This window comes from Neltuma alba, unplaced genomic scaffold, assembly GCF_004799145.2.
Source record: "Neltuma alba isolate B1F8T4 unplaced genomic scaffold, ASM479914v2 tig00005878_pilon, whole genome shotgun sequence".
NCBI classification, from domain to species: Eukaryota; Viridiplantae; Streptophyta; class Magnoliopsida; order Fabales; family Fabaceae; genus Neltuma; species Neltuma alba.
In genome coordinates this window covers 152-15,280 of record NW_021634264.1, presented here as the reverse complement: position 1 = coordinate 15,280, position 15,129 = coordinate 152, and the positions used below count along the sequence as shown (strand labels likewise).

Sequence of the window (15,129 nt, the reverse complement as noted above, 5' to 3'; positions counted from 1 at the left end):
TTGGTCACTTGTTATTAAGACTTGTTTAATAATTAAATTTCTTGCTTAAAACTTCTTGGTAATTCTTCCTTAATCTAATCTTTGTTTTTTATCCAAAAATCTAATTTTTATTTTATTTTTTATTTTTTATATTTTCAAATTGTTGATTTTCTCCTCATCATTTCATTTCATACGGCTTTGGTCTAAGTACAGATATTAAAAACAAAAATCATTAAAAGTGTAAAAGCCATTACAAAAATCAAAATTAAAAATTTATTAAACTATAATAACTAATAACGATATTAACCATAAAAAATTAAATGAAAATTTTTGACTCTGCAAGTCCTATAACCATAAGCTCAAAAAGTGAGTTTAGCCATTCTAGGTAAAAAGGACTTTCACGTTTTATTTGCCGGACAAATCTTTTTTTTTTTTTGTACATATTTATCTTCTCCTATTATTAGTTCTTAATCTAAAAACCAATTTGACATTCCATTTAATTTTAAATATAAGATATTAATTTACTTTGCCTCTCATATTTACTCTTTTTTTTAATGTGGTTCTTACAGTAGCTGCATATGTTAAAAGTTTTATAAAATTGTAATTCTAGCTAATACACATAATTAGCAAAGATATTTTAAAGAAGATAACACCTATTTATTATAAATAACTGACTTAACTAATTCTTTTAATATATTCAAATAAGTCAACTAGTTTTTATATTAAGAATCCAAGACAGTATGTTAGAAAATTACTTAGAATAAGCTGATTTAAATGCCTCCAATTAAATATAAATATTTCGAATAATCTTGAACGCTGAAATTATTGTTTCGATTAATATTGCATAAAATATGAAGACCTATGATTTATGAAGAGTAAAAGTGCATCTAGCATCATGATCTTATTTTTCAGGTGCATCCAGTACTCTCGTCTTTTTTATAGTGTATTCGGTACCCTGATCTTATCTTTTTATTTATTCAGCATCCTAATCTTATTTTCAGTGCATTAGCACACTAAAGATTAGGGTGTTACATGTAACTAAAAAAATAATATCAAGATAATGGATGTACGAAAAATAAAATTAAATTAGAATACTAGATATATCATAAAAAAGATCAAATGCTAGATGCATTTGAGAAAAAAGATGAGGTGCTAGATGCACCTATATCTATTTATGAATAAATGTTTCGTTCACTTGATGATTAATCCCTTATTTTTCTATTAAAATAATTCTTTTATAATTATATATGATTATTTTTATTTTTAATTAAATTATATTATTTTAATCATGATATGCAAAACCGTTAACCTTAAATCAGTAACCCCATCGGTTTCAATAACCATTTGATTCTTGTACCTTGATACGAGGTCAAATTTTTTTCAGTTAAAGCATAGGTATCCTCCTATTAGAGATAATTTTATTCGAGGTACTATCTGATATTAAATGTGAACACTTCTTCCAGTAGGCATTCAAACATAAACAGAAGTTTAAACCTACCAAGCTTTTCTCTTAAAAAATTAAACAAAGCCTTTTAGAAGAAGTTACAAGCAAGCAAATCAACAACGTTAACGTATACCAGCATATTAAAGCAAACCATTCTTATTATATTTATCATGAATATTAATTTATACGTCCGCCCACCAACCCTTGCCTGATATACTAGTATTAAATATTCAAGTAAACGAAGACCTTAACTATAATTAAGACTTTTGCAATGCAAAAAGAGGGAGAAGTTGCTCTTGCGAACAGGCACAAGATCAGCTGAGAAGAAAAAGAAGAGGAGGAATAGTTGACTCTTAGCTTATTGAGATTGGAAATGGAAAGCTTTCCATCGAATTCGACAGTGAGAAGAAGCTGTCTTCTCCTTCTTAGGGTTCTAACCTCAGTGTTCTTATTGATAGCACTCATCCTCATCGCTGTAACAACTCAAACTGTAGCTGCAGTTAAATTCAAGTTCACCGATTTTCACTCTTTCAGGTAAGAGCATCAATTTCCAATATTATTATCAATTATATATCTGATATTACTGACTTTAATTAATTTGAGAATTACCTGTATCTTTAAATTTTTTCCGGATAAAATAGCATTCAGCACCCCAGCCTCATTTTTTAGGTGCATATAGCACCATACTCTTATTTATGGTACATCCAACATCCTAATGTTATTTTTTGATACATCCAACACTATAATCTTACTTATATTACATCTAGTATCATAAAGATTCGGGTGATATAGCATCAAAAAAATAACATGAGAGTGCTAAATGTACCATAAACAAGATCATGGTGCTAGATACACATGAAAAATAAAATCAAGGTGCCGTATGTTATTTTACCCATTAATCTACATGTTTGTATAGCTGACATGATACTGAAATTCAGCTTGGGTTGCCCGCTTCATAACTAGTTCTGTTAAGAGTTTTGGATTTGATTGATTGGTCAGATTTTAATATCTTTCTCCCAAGTTATTGTTTTCAATTTTTTTAAAAAAATAATAGCCTATCATATTTATAATTTAGTAATTTTATTTGTTCAATTATATTGGTGATTGGATCACTCTAAAAGAATCATTTAGAACAAGTTTAATGTTTTTGTACTAGTAGTCCTTTTAATGGACTTTGTAAGAAAACAAAGCAAGGTTAATTTCTTTTTAATGTACGTGAACATGAAACAATTTTTGTTTCTGTTGCTAGGGCAGAAGAACAAGCCTAATGTTTTTCATTGAACAGCCAATGACAAGATACTTTCTAATAAAAAAATTCCATTCAAGAAATAATTTTTTTTGGAAGGAATTGTTTCAGTGGTCTTTAGTTATTTATTACCTCCGGTCCTTAATATAAGACATCGTTTGACTTTTATTTTGATCCTAAATATAAGACCCTAATCCATTTTATCTATCATATTTATCCATTTTTTTTCAAGATAGTCCTTCTAATAATAGTAGTTCTAGCCAACAAACTTGATTTACAAAGATATTTTAGGAAAAACAAGACATATGTATTATAAATAATTAACTTAACTTGTTTTCTTAATATATTCAAATTAGTCAACTAGCTTTTATATTTAGGACTAGAAGTAGTATATAGTTTTAATTGATGTGAACACACTTAATCAATAAGGGGACCACACTATTAAAGAATTTCTGAAAAATGTGGTCAAAATTGAAAATAAGAACATCTGTCGTTGTTGAATTAGCGAATGAAAAAAATATATGAGTATGTATTAATCAGATATCAAATATTGGCAAATTATAAAAAATGCAGATACATGCTGGCGATAATAGTGATTGGGTTGGCGTATAGCCTCGTCCAAACCTCATTTTCCATCTTCGGCCTCGTCTCAGGATCAGACGCCCTGTTCAAGGGCGATATTGCCTACATTTTTAATTTCTACGCTGACAAGGTATTCATTTATTAACTATAGTATATTATTAATTGAAAGTTATTAAATACTGCCTCCCGTTCAACAGTTCTAAATAGAAGAGCTAATTATAACACATGAGGTGTGTTACAAATTTATTTTAGAAAAACAAGCAGAAGTCTTTAATAGTGACTCACACGTCTCCCCGGTTCAATCACAATCTAGTATAACCTCCAATTATAAATATAAGATCCACTTTACAGTAAAAATTATACTATGAAGTGAATTTTATATTTAAGACAAAAAATAATACTGCATCTGGTCCTAATTACTACTTCCGGTCATTAATATAAGACCTCGTTTGATTTTTATTTTGGTTCTAAATATAAGACCTCAATCTACTTTGTTTTCATATTTATTTATTTTTTCTCGAAATAGTCCTTCTAATAATAATAGTTCTAACCAACAAACTTAATTAGCAAGGATATTTTAGGAAAGACAACATTTATCTATTACAAATAACTAACTTAACTTATTTCCTTAATATATTCAAATTAGTCAACTAGCTCTTCTTATATTTAGGATAAAAGATAATACTCCTCCGGTCGTTAATATAAGACCCATTTAACTAATTTGATTAGATTAAGGAAGTTAGGTAATTAGTTAATTATAAGAAAAGTGACACATTTTTCTAAAACACCATAATCATCTTTTTTAATACCCCCTCTCCCTCTTCTACTTGATTATGGTTGGGGGAGTATCCATAGGGGTAATTTAGAGAAAATTAAAAATATGAGAAATGAGTCTTATATTTAGGACCAAACCAACTCAAGAATTGGATCCTATATTAAGGACCGGAGGAGTATAAGATATCATTTAGTTTACAAACGGGGTCTCATAATTAGAATAAGAGGTAGTAGTTAATAATCCTCCATTGAAAGAAATCAATTGAAAGGATCCAAATTTATGAAAGAAAGGGAGGTTCTTCTAGCTTTTTTTTTTTTTTAAAGGTGTTTTTCTTTAGGTCATGGGAGGAAAATTGGAGGAGAGAATACAAGGGAAAATTGGTTAAGAAAGAAGTTTGAATATAGAAAATTCCAAAAAGAGGCAGTTAACACTTCAAAATAACAAAAATAAAAAGAAGGGAAGCCTGAATTATAATTATGAAAATGTGGGGAAATAACTAATATGTCCTTGTGTGAATTAGAAAAATCATGTAGTGAAGAGAAAATAACAACAATTGAATTCGAATTAACAACATTAAAACTGAAAATGACAAGTTCTAAGTTGGTAAACAAAACCTGTCATTAGGATATAACTTGTAAATTGAAAACTGAAAACAACAACAATATAACTTAAAGCAACATCTTGGTCATATAAGGACATATTGGTTATTTTCCTACATTTTCATAATTCCAATTCAGGCTTTTTCCTTTTTTTGTCATTTTGAAGTGTTAATTGCTCTTTTTGAAATTTTCTATGTTTAAGGTTCCTTTTGTTATTTTCCCCAAAAAAATTCCAAAAATGGTTTAAAAAATCTTTTCTTATAGTATTCTTTCCCCTCTAATTTTTTTTCCCATCCAAAGTCCAAGCATAGGATTAGTGATTGTGAAGGACCAATTCATCTCAATTTGGACGACTTCTTCGTATGGAATTGAGGTCAAAATGTCAATAAACAGAAACCACATCACATGACTTGATTCATTCTAAGCAGTTGTAAGAGGATTTCCTTCTTTTTTCTTTTTCTTTTTTTAATATCAACGGATATTACTGTTATATTAATTCATAATATAATAAATAAAAATATAGATTTACGAGTATAAGAAATATTCTTAATTTACTGATAATTTGTTTTAATTTGGACAGATAATATCATATCTGTTAGCGACAGGTGCAGCAGCAGGATTTGGGGCATCTCAGGATGTGCACAGAATATTTGATGACACACTGAATTTAAACCTCAATGACTTCTTTGCTAAAGCAAATGCATCTGCTAGCTTACTTCTCATAGCATTCATTTGTTCTGCTGTAGCATCTATTTACTCTTCTTATGAATTGCCCAAATAATATTTATCTTTGGTTGTATGAATTTGAGTCCTTTAATGTTTCAAAGTAAAAGATTTTATAGGTGTTTTGGAAATAACTCTTGTAAAAAAAAATCAATAAAGTTCATATAGGATTTTTTTTTGGGGTGAAAAGTTCATATAGGATTTAGATCATCCCTAATGCTAGGGAGACGGAGAAAAATAAAGATTGGCGTGAGTTGGTAACATTTCACAGATTTGATATTTTTAAAGTTTGGATTGGCTCATGTAATCAGGTAACCCTTTTTGAATATTGTACCATATATATATACGTGTGTGTATTTGCTGCTAACCTTATACATATGTGTGTGTGATTCTCTTCACTGATCTTATGTATAAGATAGATAGAATTTTTTATTTTAATATATATCATCTCGTTAAATTTATATATGAATATATAATTTTATTCCAATTTTTATTGTCTCGTAGATTGTTATGTTTTTTATATGGCTATTTGACAGAGTCAGATTTAAGTATTATCAGGTCTAATTAAAAATAATTCTTTTTCAGGTGTTTTTTATTTTTACACATGCTCAAATTTGAGACCTGTGCTTAAATAGTAGCTACTGCTATTTTCTTGATGTGTCTTTGATAGAGCTATGATTTAAATGGCAAGAATGTATTGAGGTGAGAAAAATGGCTGGATTGTACAAGCGTGGTCAAAGGTCTAGAGTCCCAGCAGTGTAAAAAATATTTGGTGGCATTACCTGCATTTGTTTTTATAAAATTTAAATAATCAAATTACATGATTTAAAGTTAATATTAGTTAGAAGTAATAAGAACTTAAAGAATGTACTTGTTTTCTTTAAAATATACCCTTATAAATAAGAGACAAGTGAAAAAAAAATAACATGAAAGAGAATACATGATAAAAAATGACGATATTTACGTCAAGTCAATTATATTCATTATGTCAAGTTTTTCAATCACACATAATTATATGTTCTATTTTTAAAATATTAACATATAATAGTATTTAATTATAAATCTATATGAAACAAAAAGGACACTCGATAATGTGTGATTGGAGAATTTAACATAATAAATATAAGAAATTTGATTAAATTTTTCCCAAGAAAAGAGAATGCAATTAGTTAGGGGTAAAATTAATAAAATTGCATTTATGTTTGAACAATCTTAAACGGAATCTTATAAAAATCCTGGGACCTAACCATGAGGCTTAGCACTGTTGGCATGTAGCTAGGCTTCCCAAACATCTAGTCAATAGGTTTGATCCATAATGGTGTGTATGGAGAAAGTCTCATGGCTAGTATTAAAACCTTTCGAGAAGTCCACGGTGCGTTCTTATATTACCTATTAGTCTTGAATCTAAATAAATCTTTTACTTAAAAGTGTGAGGCTCTAGGATATGAGGTATATTATATACTACTTCTAATTTTTAATATAAAACTAATTCACTTATTTGAGTAAATTAAGAAATTTGTTAAATTAGTTATTAGTATTTGTAATAAATATGTGTTATCTTTCTTAAAATATCCTTACTAATTATGTATATTAATTAAAACTATTATTTGATAAAGCCTTTAATATGTACAACTACTTTAAGAACTATTTGGAAAAGAATAGATAAATATGAGAGATAAAATAAATTGATAACTTATATTTAAGATGAAATTAATGTCAAACTAATTCTTATATTACTTCTGGTCCTAATTATAAGAGCTAATTGACTAATTTGAAGAGATTAAGGAAAAATTTAAATTAATTATTTGTCATAAATAATGGTCTTTACTAAAATATCCTTGCTAATCAAATGTATTGGTTATACATACTACTATTTGAAGGATTATTTTGGAAAAAATACATAAATATTAGAGACAAAGTGGATTAAAGTCTTATATTTATTATCAAATAAAAATCAAATAAGATCCTATATTAAGAATCGGAGGTAGTATTAAACGTCGAAATAAGTATTTATTATGAAATATTTGAACAAAAAAAAAACGTGTCAAAAAAGTTTCCTTGCCTCCGTTGTTTTTTTTGTGTTTGTCTGAACGTGAAGGGGGCCCACGGCAAACCCCATGTGCTCAATCAACATCTGATGTGTCCGCCAATCCACTTAGCATGGAAAAGCAGCTTGTGCCCTCCCGCTTACGGCCCTGAGTCACACAATGCGGCTGAAACCACACTCCAACGATTCATTCTGCGGCTACCGTTTTTCCCTGTTTAATAAGTTCTTTTTCTTTTTAATTTTTTTAATTTTTGTTCCAAATTCATTCTTACTATTATTTTGTATTTTTATAATTAACGCCTATCACATACATTTATTTGAAATTTAAAAATACTGTTTTCGCAAATAACTTCTTTATGTTGATATTTATATGTGTCTATTTCTGGTTTCTAGAGGCTTCAAAACTTTTTCTCAAGACTCTAACTTCCTGAGAATTCTGGTAAATAAATTCTTGAAATTCAAAAACTAAAGAATATTTTTGTATGACAAATATTTTTATTCTCTTGACTAAACATTGTTCGTGACCTATGAATTGTATGGCTTACCATATATTTTATATTAATAAACACAAATGAAAATTGATCAATTCATATATAGAATTTAAACAACCAAACTTAATTTTGAACTTCTCTCTCTTTGTCCATATATTAATTTTTCAATTTATTTCTCATTATTTAACTATTAATAATTTTATTAAATTTTATTGTATTTTATGACATGCAGTATGTCACACGATTTATATTGAATAATATTTGGGTTGAACTTTATCTACTCCCCAACCCATCCCATTCTCAGGTGGCTTATTTGAGAAAATTAATCTGAATATATCCGAGTTTATGGATGGTCTACAATCTCAGGAAAAAAAAAGAGAGACTGTTTTGAAAAATCTCTTGGTATATATATTCATTCTGTGGATTTTTCGGGTTAATTAATTTTTTTCATTAATATGGTTTGTTCCCCTAAAATCAAAGAAAGAGAAATTTGAAAAAAATCAAAATTATGTCACTATTTAACTGTTTTTTTTATATGTTTGCATTTAGTAAAAATGTCTTATATTTGAAATGAGAGATGATATGTTAACCACATTAACAAAATTACAGGGTTTATAAATTTTAATTGCAATACTTTAAAGCATACATTTTTATTTCATTTTTGAAAAGAAGAAGAAGAAGCGAATTTAGTAATTGATTGCGTCGTTAAGGTTTTATTTTGAATCACGATTAAAAATATTTATAAACATATTTTATATAAATCGAGACAAAACTTTTTTCACATACTTATCTTATTTTTCATAAATTACTATTGAAACTGTTTATAAGTTATTTCAAATGAAACCTGAAATTTTACAGGGTATTTGAAACTTCTATTGACTTTGCAATCTGATACTTGATTTTGAAGGTTTTACTTCAGATCCTAAATAAATACTTGTATTTGTTTCTTTTAGATCTTTTGTCTAATGATAATATTTTCCTCTGATGGCAAATATTTTTTTTTTGGGCCTATAAATAAATAGAATAATAATGGAGGGCTAAATGCAACCTCCCATCTTAATTATAACACCTTGATTATATGACGTAGGCAGTATCAATCATTGTTCCAGTTGGCCCTCCATTGGCTTCTACGTAAATAATCTTATAATCGGGACATTTTCCCTCCTCCTTGATGAGCCAATTTGGGTGGGCGTCCTTCTCAGCCTTTGTAGTCCACAACAATGGCGTCTGAAATCCCGCGCAAAAGTCTCTCCTCTCGCGACAAGGTTTCACTCCTCTTCTATGCTCTCACTGCAACGACTCTATTTTCGAATCTTTCGTGTTCAATATGTTCGTTGATTGGTTTGGTTTCTGAACAACTGGATTGGAGGATTAGGTGGTCGAAAATTGGATTTGGGTTTATAACAATCTCATAACTTGTCTTGAATCATACTCTGAGAGAGAGAGAGAGAGAGTTTTATTTTTCTCGTCAAATGAGCTCCATATCTTCCCGCTTCCGTTTTGGTCTTCTTCGTTTTAAGCGTGTCATTCAGTAATTTTGTGCTCTTTCTGGATGTTTAGAAAGTAATGTAGGAATTAAAGACCTATGAACTTAAAACACCCAACTCAAGTAGTAGTAAGTCAAATTAAAGTACGGACAACTAGCCTATTTGAAGACCATCTCATGTTTGATATTCTAACTAGAAAACTGAATACGAACGAGCAAAGGAACATTAAGGAACATGCTGTTTTGATGCCAATAAAAATCAAAATCATTGTTGCTTTTATGTGGCTTCTGTTCTTCATATTTTATGGGACCTGTTGCTTTTTTAATTAGGAAATTGCATCATCTCATGATAATGGTGGTGCTCGGGAGCCTCTTCTTCACGGGATTCATGGACCTGAATACTATTCTGCCCATGCTGCAATCCTTCCGTATGTATTGTCATGCATTGGTATTATCATTCTGTGTACATCAGTTATGGATGAAGTATGATCAAATCTGTAATGAATAATAGTGGCCACATTTGAAGTCTGCAGTTAATTTTTTACCTTAAGGTGGAAATGTTTGCATGAGGAGAAGGTGTGCAGCTACAGCGAGCTATTTATTATCATTTATATCCCTTCATTTAATGACATCTTTGTGGTTTCATTATGTTCAGCTGAGCTATTTCATTTGATGCACCTAGTACCCAATGTTTCATGTGTTTTACCTGCCTAAAAATGTAAATGATTTTTTCACGAAGCATCTTCTAAAGGACTATAAAAGGAAGCAAACTATAACAAAAGAAGAAAGGCAGCATCAACGTAAAAGGTTTTCCAACCTTTCTGCATATTAAAGAATAGTGTGCCCTGAGTATAACCATTGGCCAAACATCATAAAGAGGCCAAGAAAACCAACTACGGCATAAGATATGCAAGAGAAGAAACATCTGTTGACATACCGTGACTTCATGCTCGAATCAAGTGAATTAAATGGATGCAAATAAAAGAATCCCATAAAGCTTTTTCCAGCATTCCTTAAAGAGTTTTATTTAAAATTTCAGATTTCTTTTCCCTGCATTTGGAGGGCTACTTTATGGCTATGATATTGGTGCCACGTCGTGTGCAACAATTTCTATCCAGGTATGGTCTTTTAACATGACTAGATGATTTTTCAATGTTTCTGTGAATATTTATTTGGTAAAATATCATCTGTAATTGTCTGTGCTTTTTATTGATATACGAGGATCATCCCTAGCTGTAGTGCTCTTAAAAAAAAAGCCAAAAAAAAAAAGAAGAAGAAGAAGAAATAAAATAAAAGGAAAGAAAGATATACCTCAGGGTCCTTATATTCAAGCATCAAATGGTGGCAGGAAGCATGCTGATTTGGCAGAACTTTGCTGTTATCTAGATATGCAAAATAATCAGTGTTGTATGCTACGCCAGCAGGGGAAATGACCAGAGTAAATTAAAGTTTCATTTTTATTTTTATTTTTTTCCCGAGAAAGTTAATGGAGCCTTCGCCTACTCTAGTTTTGAGTGATAATTAGAAAAGACACTTTTCATATATAGGCCAATAGGTGTAGGAAAACATCAGTATTATTCCTGCAATACTGAATGGGTTAAAGTAGTATTTCTTCTTCGTAGATGTTAATTTAGCGTTTTAAGTTAGAAGTTTCTTGGCAATCATGCTACTTTATGCTTTCAGTTATTTTTTTACTAATCTTTAAGAATAACTTAATATAGAGATTATGAAAACACACATCAGTTTATAATTTTTTTCCTTCTTCATTGCGTTATCATGAATACAAAAATAAATTTTTTTTTTTCACTTTTCAATTAACTATTATTTGTATTTTCCTGCAGTCGCCAACTTTAAGTGGGACATCATGGTATAACTTGACTTTTGTTGAAATAGGTCTCATCGTAAGTTAAAAGTTGATTCCAAGCTTGTTCTTTCCATAGATGTGGCTAGATTCTCTCTTTACCTTGTGATTCAATATATTTGCTCATTATTTTATTTTATACAACTGAGAATGAGGCACTGGAACTCATGTTTTGCTTTCAATTGCTATGGTAACTTTTGCAGACAAGTGGATCATTATATGGGGCTTTGGCAGGCTCTGTGCTGGCCTTCAATGTTGCTGACTTCTTAGGTGATGTGACTATTTTAATAATAATGCTATGTACATTTTCCAAATTTTTCTTTCCTAGTAAATTTAAGTGACAAATTGGATGTGAAGGTAGAAAGAGGGAATTGATTTTGGCGGCATCTCTTTATCTTGCTGGAGCACTTATAACTGCACTAGCTGTTGGTTTTCCTATCGTCGTGGTTGGACGCTTTGTGTATGGTATGGGGATTGGACTGGTAAGCTTGTAGCTGATAGCTGATTTGTTACTTCGTAAAATAGAAATAGAAATAATGTGGTTATACATGCGGTCTTTTATTCTTCATACTAACTGCATGCTAAGCTTGTCATGCACAGAGAAGAAAGATAGTGCCTTGCTATTGTGATGATCTATTCCTTTTTAAACAGTGACAGTATACCCTAACTACCCCATATATATGTTCCGCTAAGAGCAATTGGGTCCATCTACTTTGTTATCAGGAAGTAATTCTCATCTAGCTAATATCCCTTTTTCTTTTTTTTTTTTTTTTTTTTATTCCCCCTGATTGGTATCGATATATTCTAGCAGTCTTTTCGATATAAAACATATATTGTGATTTGACTATTCAGAAAAGTTATACAGAGGATAGGCTTGTCCCATAAATATAAGAGTAGTGTACAGATTCTCCCTACTTGTTATTATACTTCTTTTTCTAAAATACAATTTTGTGTGGAAGAATGTTCAAAGACAAGTGTTTATATGTGTTAATGCTGTCTATGTAATTCTAAGCAGGATATGCAATTTTTCATCTCTTTTAGGCGATGCATTCTGCTCCGATATATATTTCTGAGACAGCTCCAACACAGATACGAGGGCTATTAGTTTCTCTCAAAGAGTTCTTTATAGTTCTTGGAATGATAGTAAGTTCGTTGTCTTTTCCCTTTGGATTTTCAACCCCTTTTTTTCCTGATATAAATATGTAATGATGTTTTCCCATGACATTACCTTTTATGATGGCTTGCATCATCCCTTCTTTTCTCTTGTTCTAGATATGTTGTCATAAAGACTTCCCCCCTCCTAAACATCTGCCTGCATTGCATTTGGTAACTGTCTATAATCTTTTGCAGGTAGGCTTTGGGTTTGGTAGTATTCTTGTTGACATGGTTTCTGGCTGGCGATATATGTATGGTGCTAGTACTCCATTAGCTGTCATAATGGGAATTGGCATGTGTTGGCTTCCACATTCTCCTAGATGGCTACTATTACGTGCTATACAAGAAAAGGGAAATGGCCAACATTTAAGAGAGGCTGCAATTCTTTGTTTGCACCGTCTTAGGGGTCCAGCTATTGGTGACTCAGCTCCTCGGCTAGTAGATGAGATTATGGGTGAGCTTTATTATGTAGGTGAAGAGAAAGAAGTCACGATGGGAGAGATTTTTCAAGGAAAATGCTTCAAAGCTGTTGTGATTGGTGCAGGACTGCTCTTGTTTCAGCAGGTAATTATATTCCTTACGAAACAGAATACAAATTATTGAAGATGACTACAATTGGTGTCCTTATAAAGTGGAATTTATGACAGATCACTGGACAACCGAGTGTCCTTTATTATGCTGCATCAATCCTTCAGGTATTAAGATAATCTAGTTGGAGTGAACTCTCTGACAATTAATAAAGAACCTATCTTTTACACTGTCATCACAGTAGTATTCTTCTGTTGTAATTTAATTCAACCTTGTATTTGTAGAGTGCAGGATTCTCCGCGGCCCATGATGCTACCCGAGTCTCTATTCTCCTTGCCTTGCTAAAGGTAGACATATTGTTCTTTTATCATGTTAATTCAAATCCTATTTTATGTTTATGCTTTTATTAACAGTCTCATGAAGTGTGTGAATAAAGTTTCTTTTAGCATGCTAAATTATTAAGCCATATATGATGTGTTGGTATAAGCTATGAATTTTTATGCATGTCACTTGTTATTGAGTTCTTTTAAGGTGTTATAAAGGATTTAGACTTGCTCTTTTTTTTTTTTTTTTTGGGGGGGGGGGGGGTGGGGAGACCGGGGGTACATGCAAAATTCATCTTCAGAAACTAGAACTAGAAAAGAATGCTGGAACAAAATTTTTTGACATTTCCTTTCCTTTATTCTCTCTGCTTTTTCAATGTTTTGATTTTTTTTTTTTTGTTTAAAACTTCTTCTTAGCTATAAATTTCCTGTTGAATTTTAGAAACAAAGTAAAACTGTGTTGGTGAATTAGATATTTTTTTGCTTAAAGCTTGTATAAAAAATGTAAAGCGAAGGTTGTCTACCTGGACCTGGTTCTTTTTACTATCTATAGTCAACCAAAGACAAAGGACGATTCTTCTCTCTTCCACTCCTGCCCACTTCCACATTTGTTTATGATCAAATGTCCATACGAAGGCACTTAGCTCTGTTTCCATTTCATTTGTTTGTGTAGTTAATTATGACTGCTGCTGCTGTTGTCATTGTGGATAGTCTTGGAAGGAGACCTTTACTGCTTGGAGGAGTTTCGGGGATGGTAAATTCCGTGGATTTATTGACAATCTCCTGAGATTGCAAAGCTTTCTGTTGTCTATCTGTGGATTTATTTCCTTATGCTTGGTTGCGACTACTGTCCATAAATAAAGGAAATGGAATGATCAAGGCATGAGACTTTCAAAGGCTAGAAATCCTCTACATTTTAGGACTCATAAACGGTGTTTGCTGATTGGCAGGTTATATCCTTGTTCCTTCTGGGTTCATATTACTTATTCCTGAATGATGCATTGAGTATTGCGATAGTTGGTCTTCTGCTGTATGTGGGGGGTTTTATCAGGTATATAAAAATCACACACCCACACACACGTCCTCCTATATTATTACTATGTTCATTTCAATTCCTGTTACGATTTTTCATTCTTTAACAGTTTAGCTTCTCTTACTTTATAACTATATGATGATGATGACTGATTAAATTAGGGCTTTGGGAAGGTTAGTTGGTTAGTCAAAATGAAGGGAAAGAAACAAGAATTGACGGGATATTTGGACATTATGCATGTATTGATCTATAAGATCTTGGAAATTCATCTTTGGGAACTAATTTGTTGCCAATAAAATTTTGTTCAGTGATTTCCTGGATTCATTATAATTATAAAAACCAGCTGTTTAATACGCAATTGTGGTGCGATGAAAAGGATTATTTTTGTTGAAATTGCAAACTTCAAGTAGAAATGGTAAAAGCGTAAGCATATGTGTGCATCTAAACAGCCGAGTTCTTGTTGCAGCTGATCTCTTCCAGTTTTTCCAGTCCTGTTTTCAGTAGCTGATACAGGGAACATTGAAATAATAGTTGAGAGAAAACTAGGCCGTACTTGAGAAAGTGCAGTTTGAAGGATGCTAGTTTTGTTAGTTAAATAGCTGTTAGTGACAACCGGCTAATAGCTAAGGATCATACAATCTCCATTCACCCTCATAGATATTAAATAAGAAGAGAAATGGACGCAGTCATCTATGTTGATGGTGAATGCTCACAAAGAACTCACTTCGCTGCTCACAAAGGGAAACTAAGAAAGGTTGTGCTAAATCTCAACCTTTTGCGGATGAGTTAGCTTCCTGCACCAATGGTCACAATCCAGGGATCATCGTCTTGAGTGCCCCCCCGGGGGGGGCCCACTA

The 15,129-nt window shown here is 31.2% G+C and overlaps 2 protein-coding genes across 2 annotated transcripts; both read left to right on the top strand.

The window, feature by feature from the left end:
* The first annotated feature begins 1,796 nt into the window (after positions 1 to 1,796).
* On the top strand, positions 1,797 to 5,475 carry LOC114748952 (CASP-like protein 4D1). The gene is made up of 3 exons (XM_028937415.1): positions 1,797 to 1,957; positions 3,243 to 3,381; positions 5,206 to 5,475. Exons 1-3 carry the CDS (start codon positions 1,797 to 1,799, stop codon positions 5,404 to 5,406), a joined length of 501 nt encoding a protein of 166 aa, XP_028793248.1. The 3' UTR covers positions 5,407 to 5,475.
* Positions 5,476 to 9,019: 3,544 nt separating this feature from the next.
* LOC114748951 (D-xylose-proton symporter-like 2) lies at positions 9,020 to 14,290 on the top strand (the record flags this gene model as incomplete). The annotated part of the gene is made up of 12 exons (XM_028937414.1): positions 9,020 to 9,151; positions 9,703 to 9,800; positions 10,412 to 10,490; positions 11,214 to 11,273; positions 11,437 to 11,503; positions 11,591 to 11,715; positions 12,275 to 12,376; positions 12,584 to 12,952; positions 13,036 to 13,083; positions 13,201 to 13,263; positions 13,913 to 13,993; positions 14,190 to 14,290. Coding segments are annotated over exons 1-12 (1,238 nt in total), but the record flags the coding sequence as incomplete, so codon positions are not given.
* Between the last annotated feature and the right edge of the window lie 839 nt (positions 14,291 to 15,129).

Excerpts from the sequence above, each read along its gene's own strand:
- LOC114748952 (XM_028937415.1), top strand. The coding sequence starts at position 1,797 with ATGGAAAGCTTTCCATCGAATTCGACAGTGAGAAGAAGCTGTCTTCTC. Across the intron at positions 1,958-3,242 it reads ACCGATTTTCACTCTTTCAG|ATACATGCTGGCGATAATAG; the intron begins GTAAGAGCATCA and ends TAAAAAATGCAG. Across the intron at positions 3,382-5,205 it reads TTAATTTCTACGCTGACAAG|ATAATATCATATCTGTTAGC; the intron begins GTATTCATTTAT and ends TAATTTGGACAG.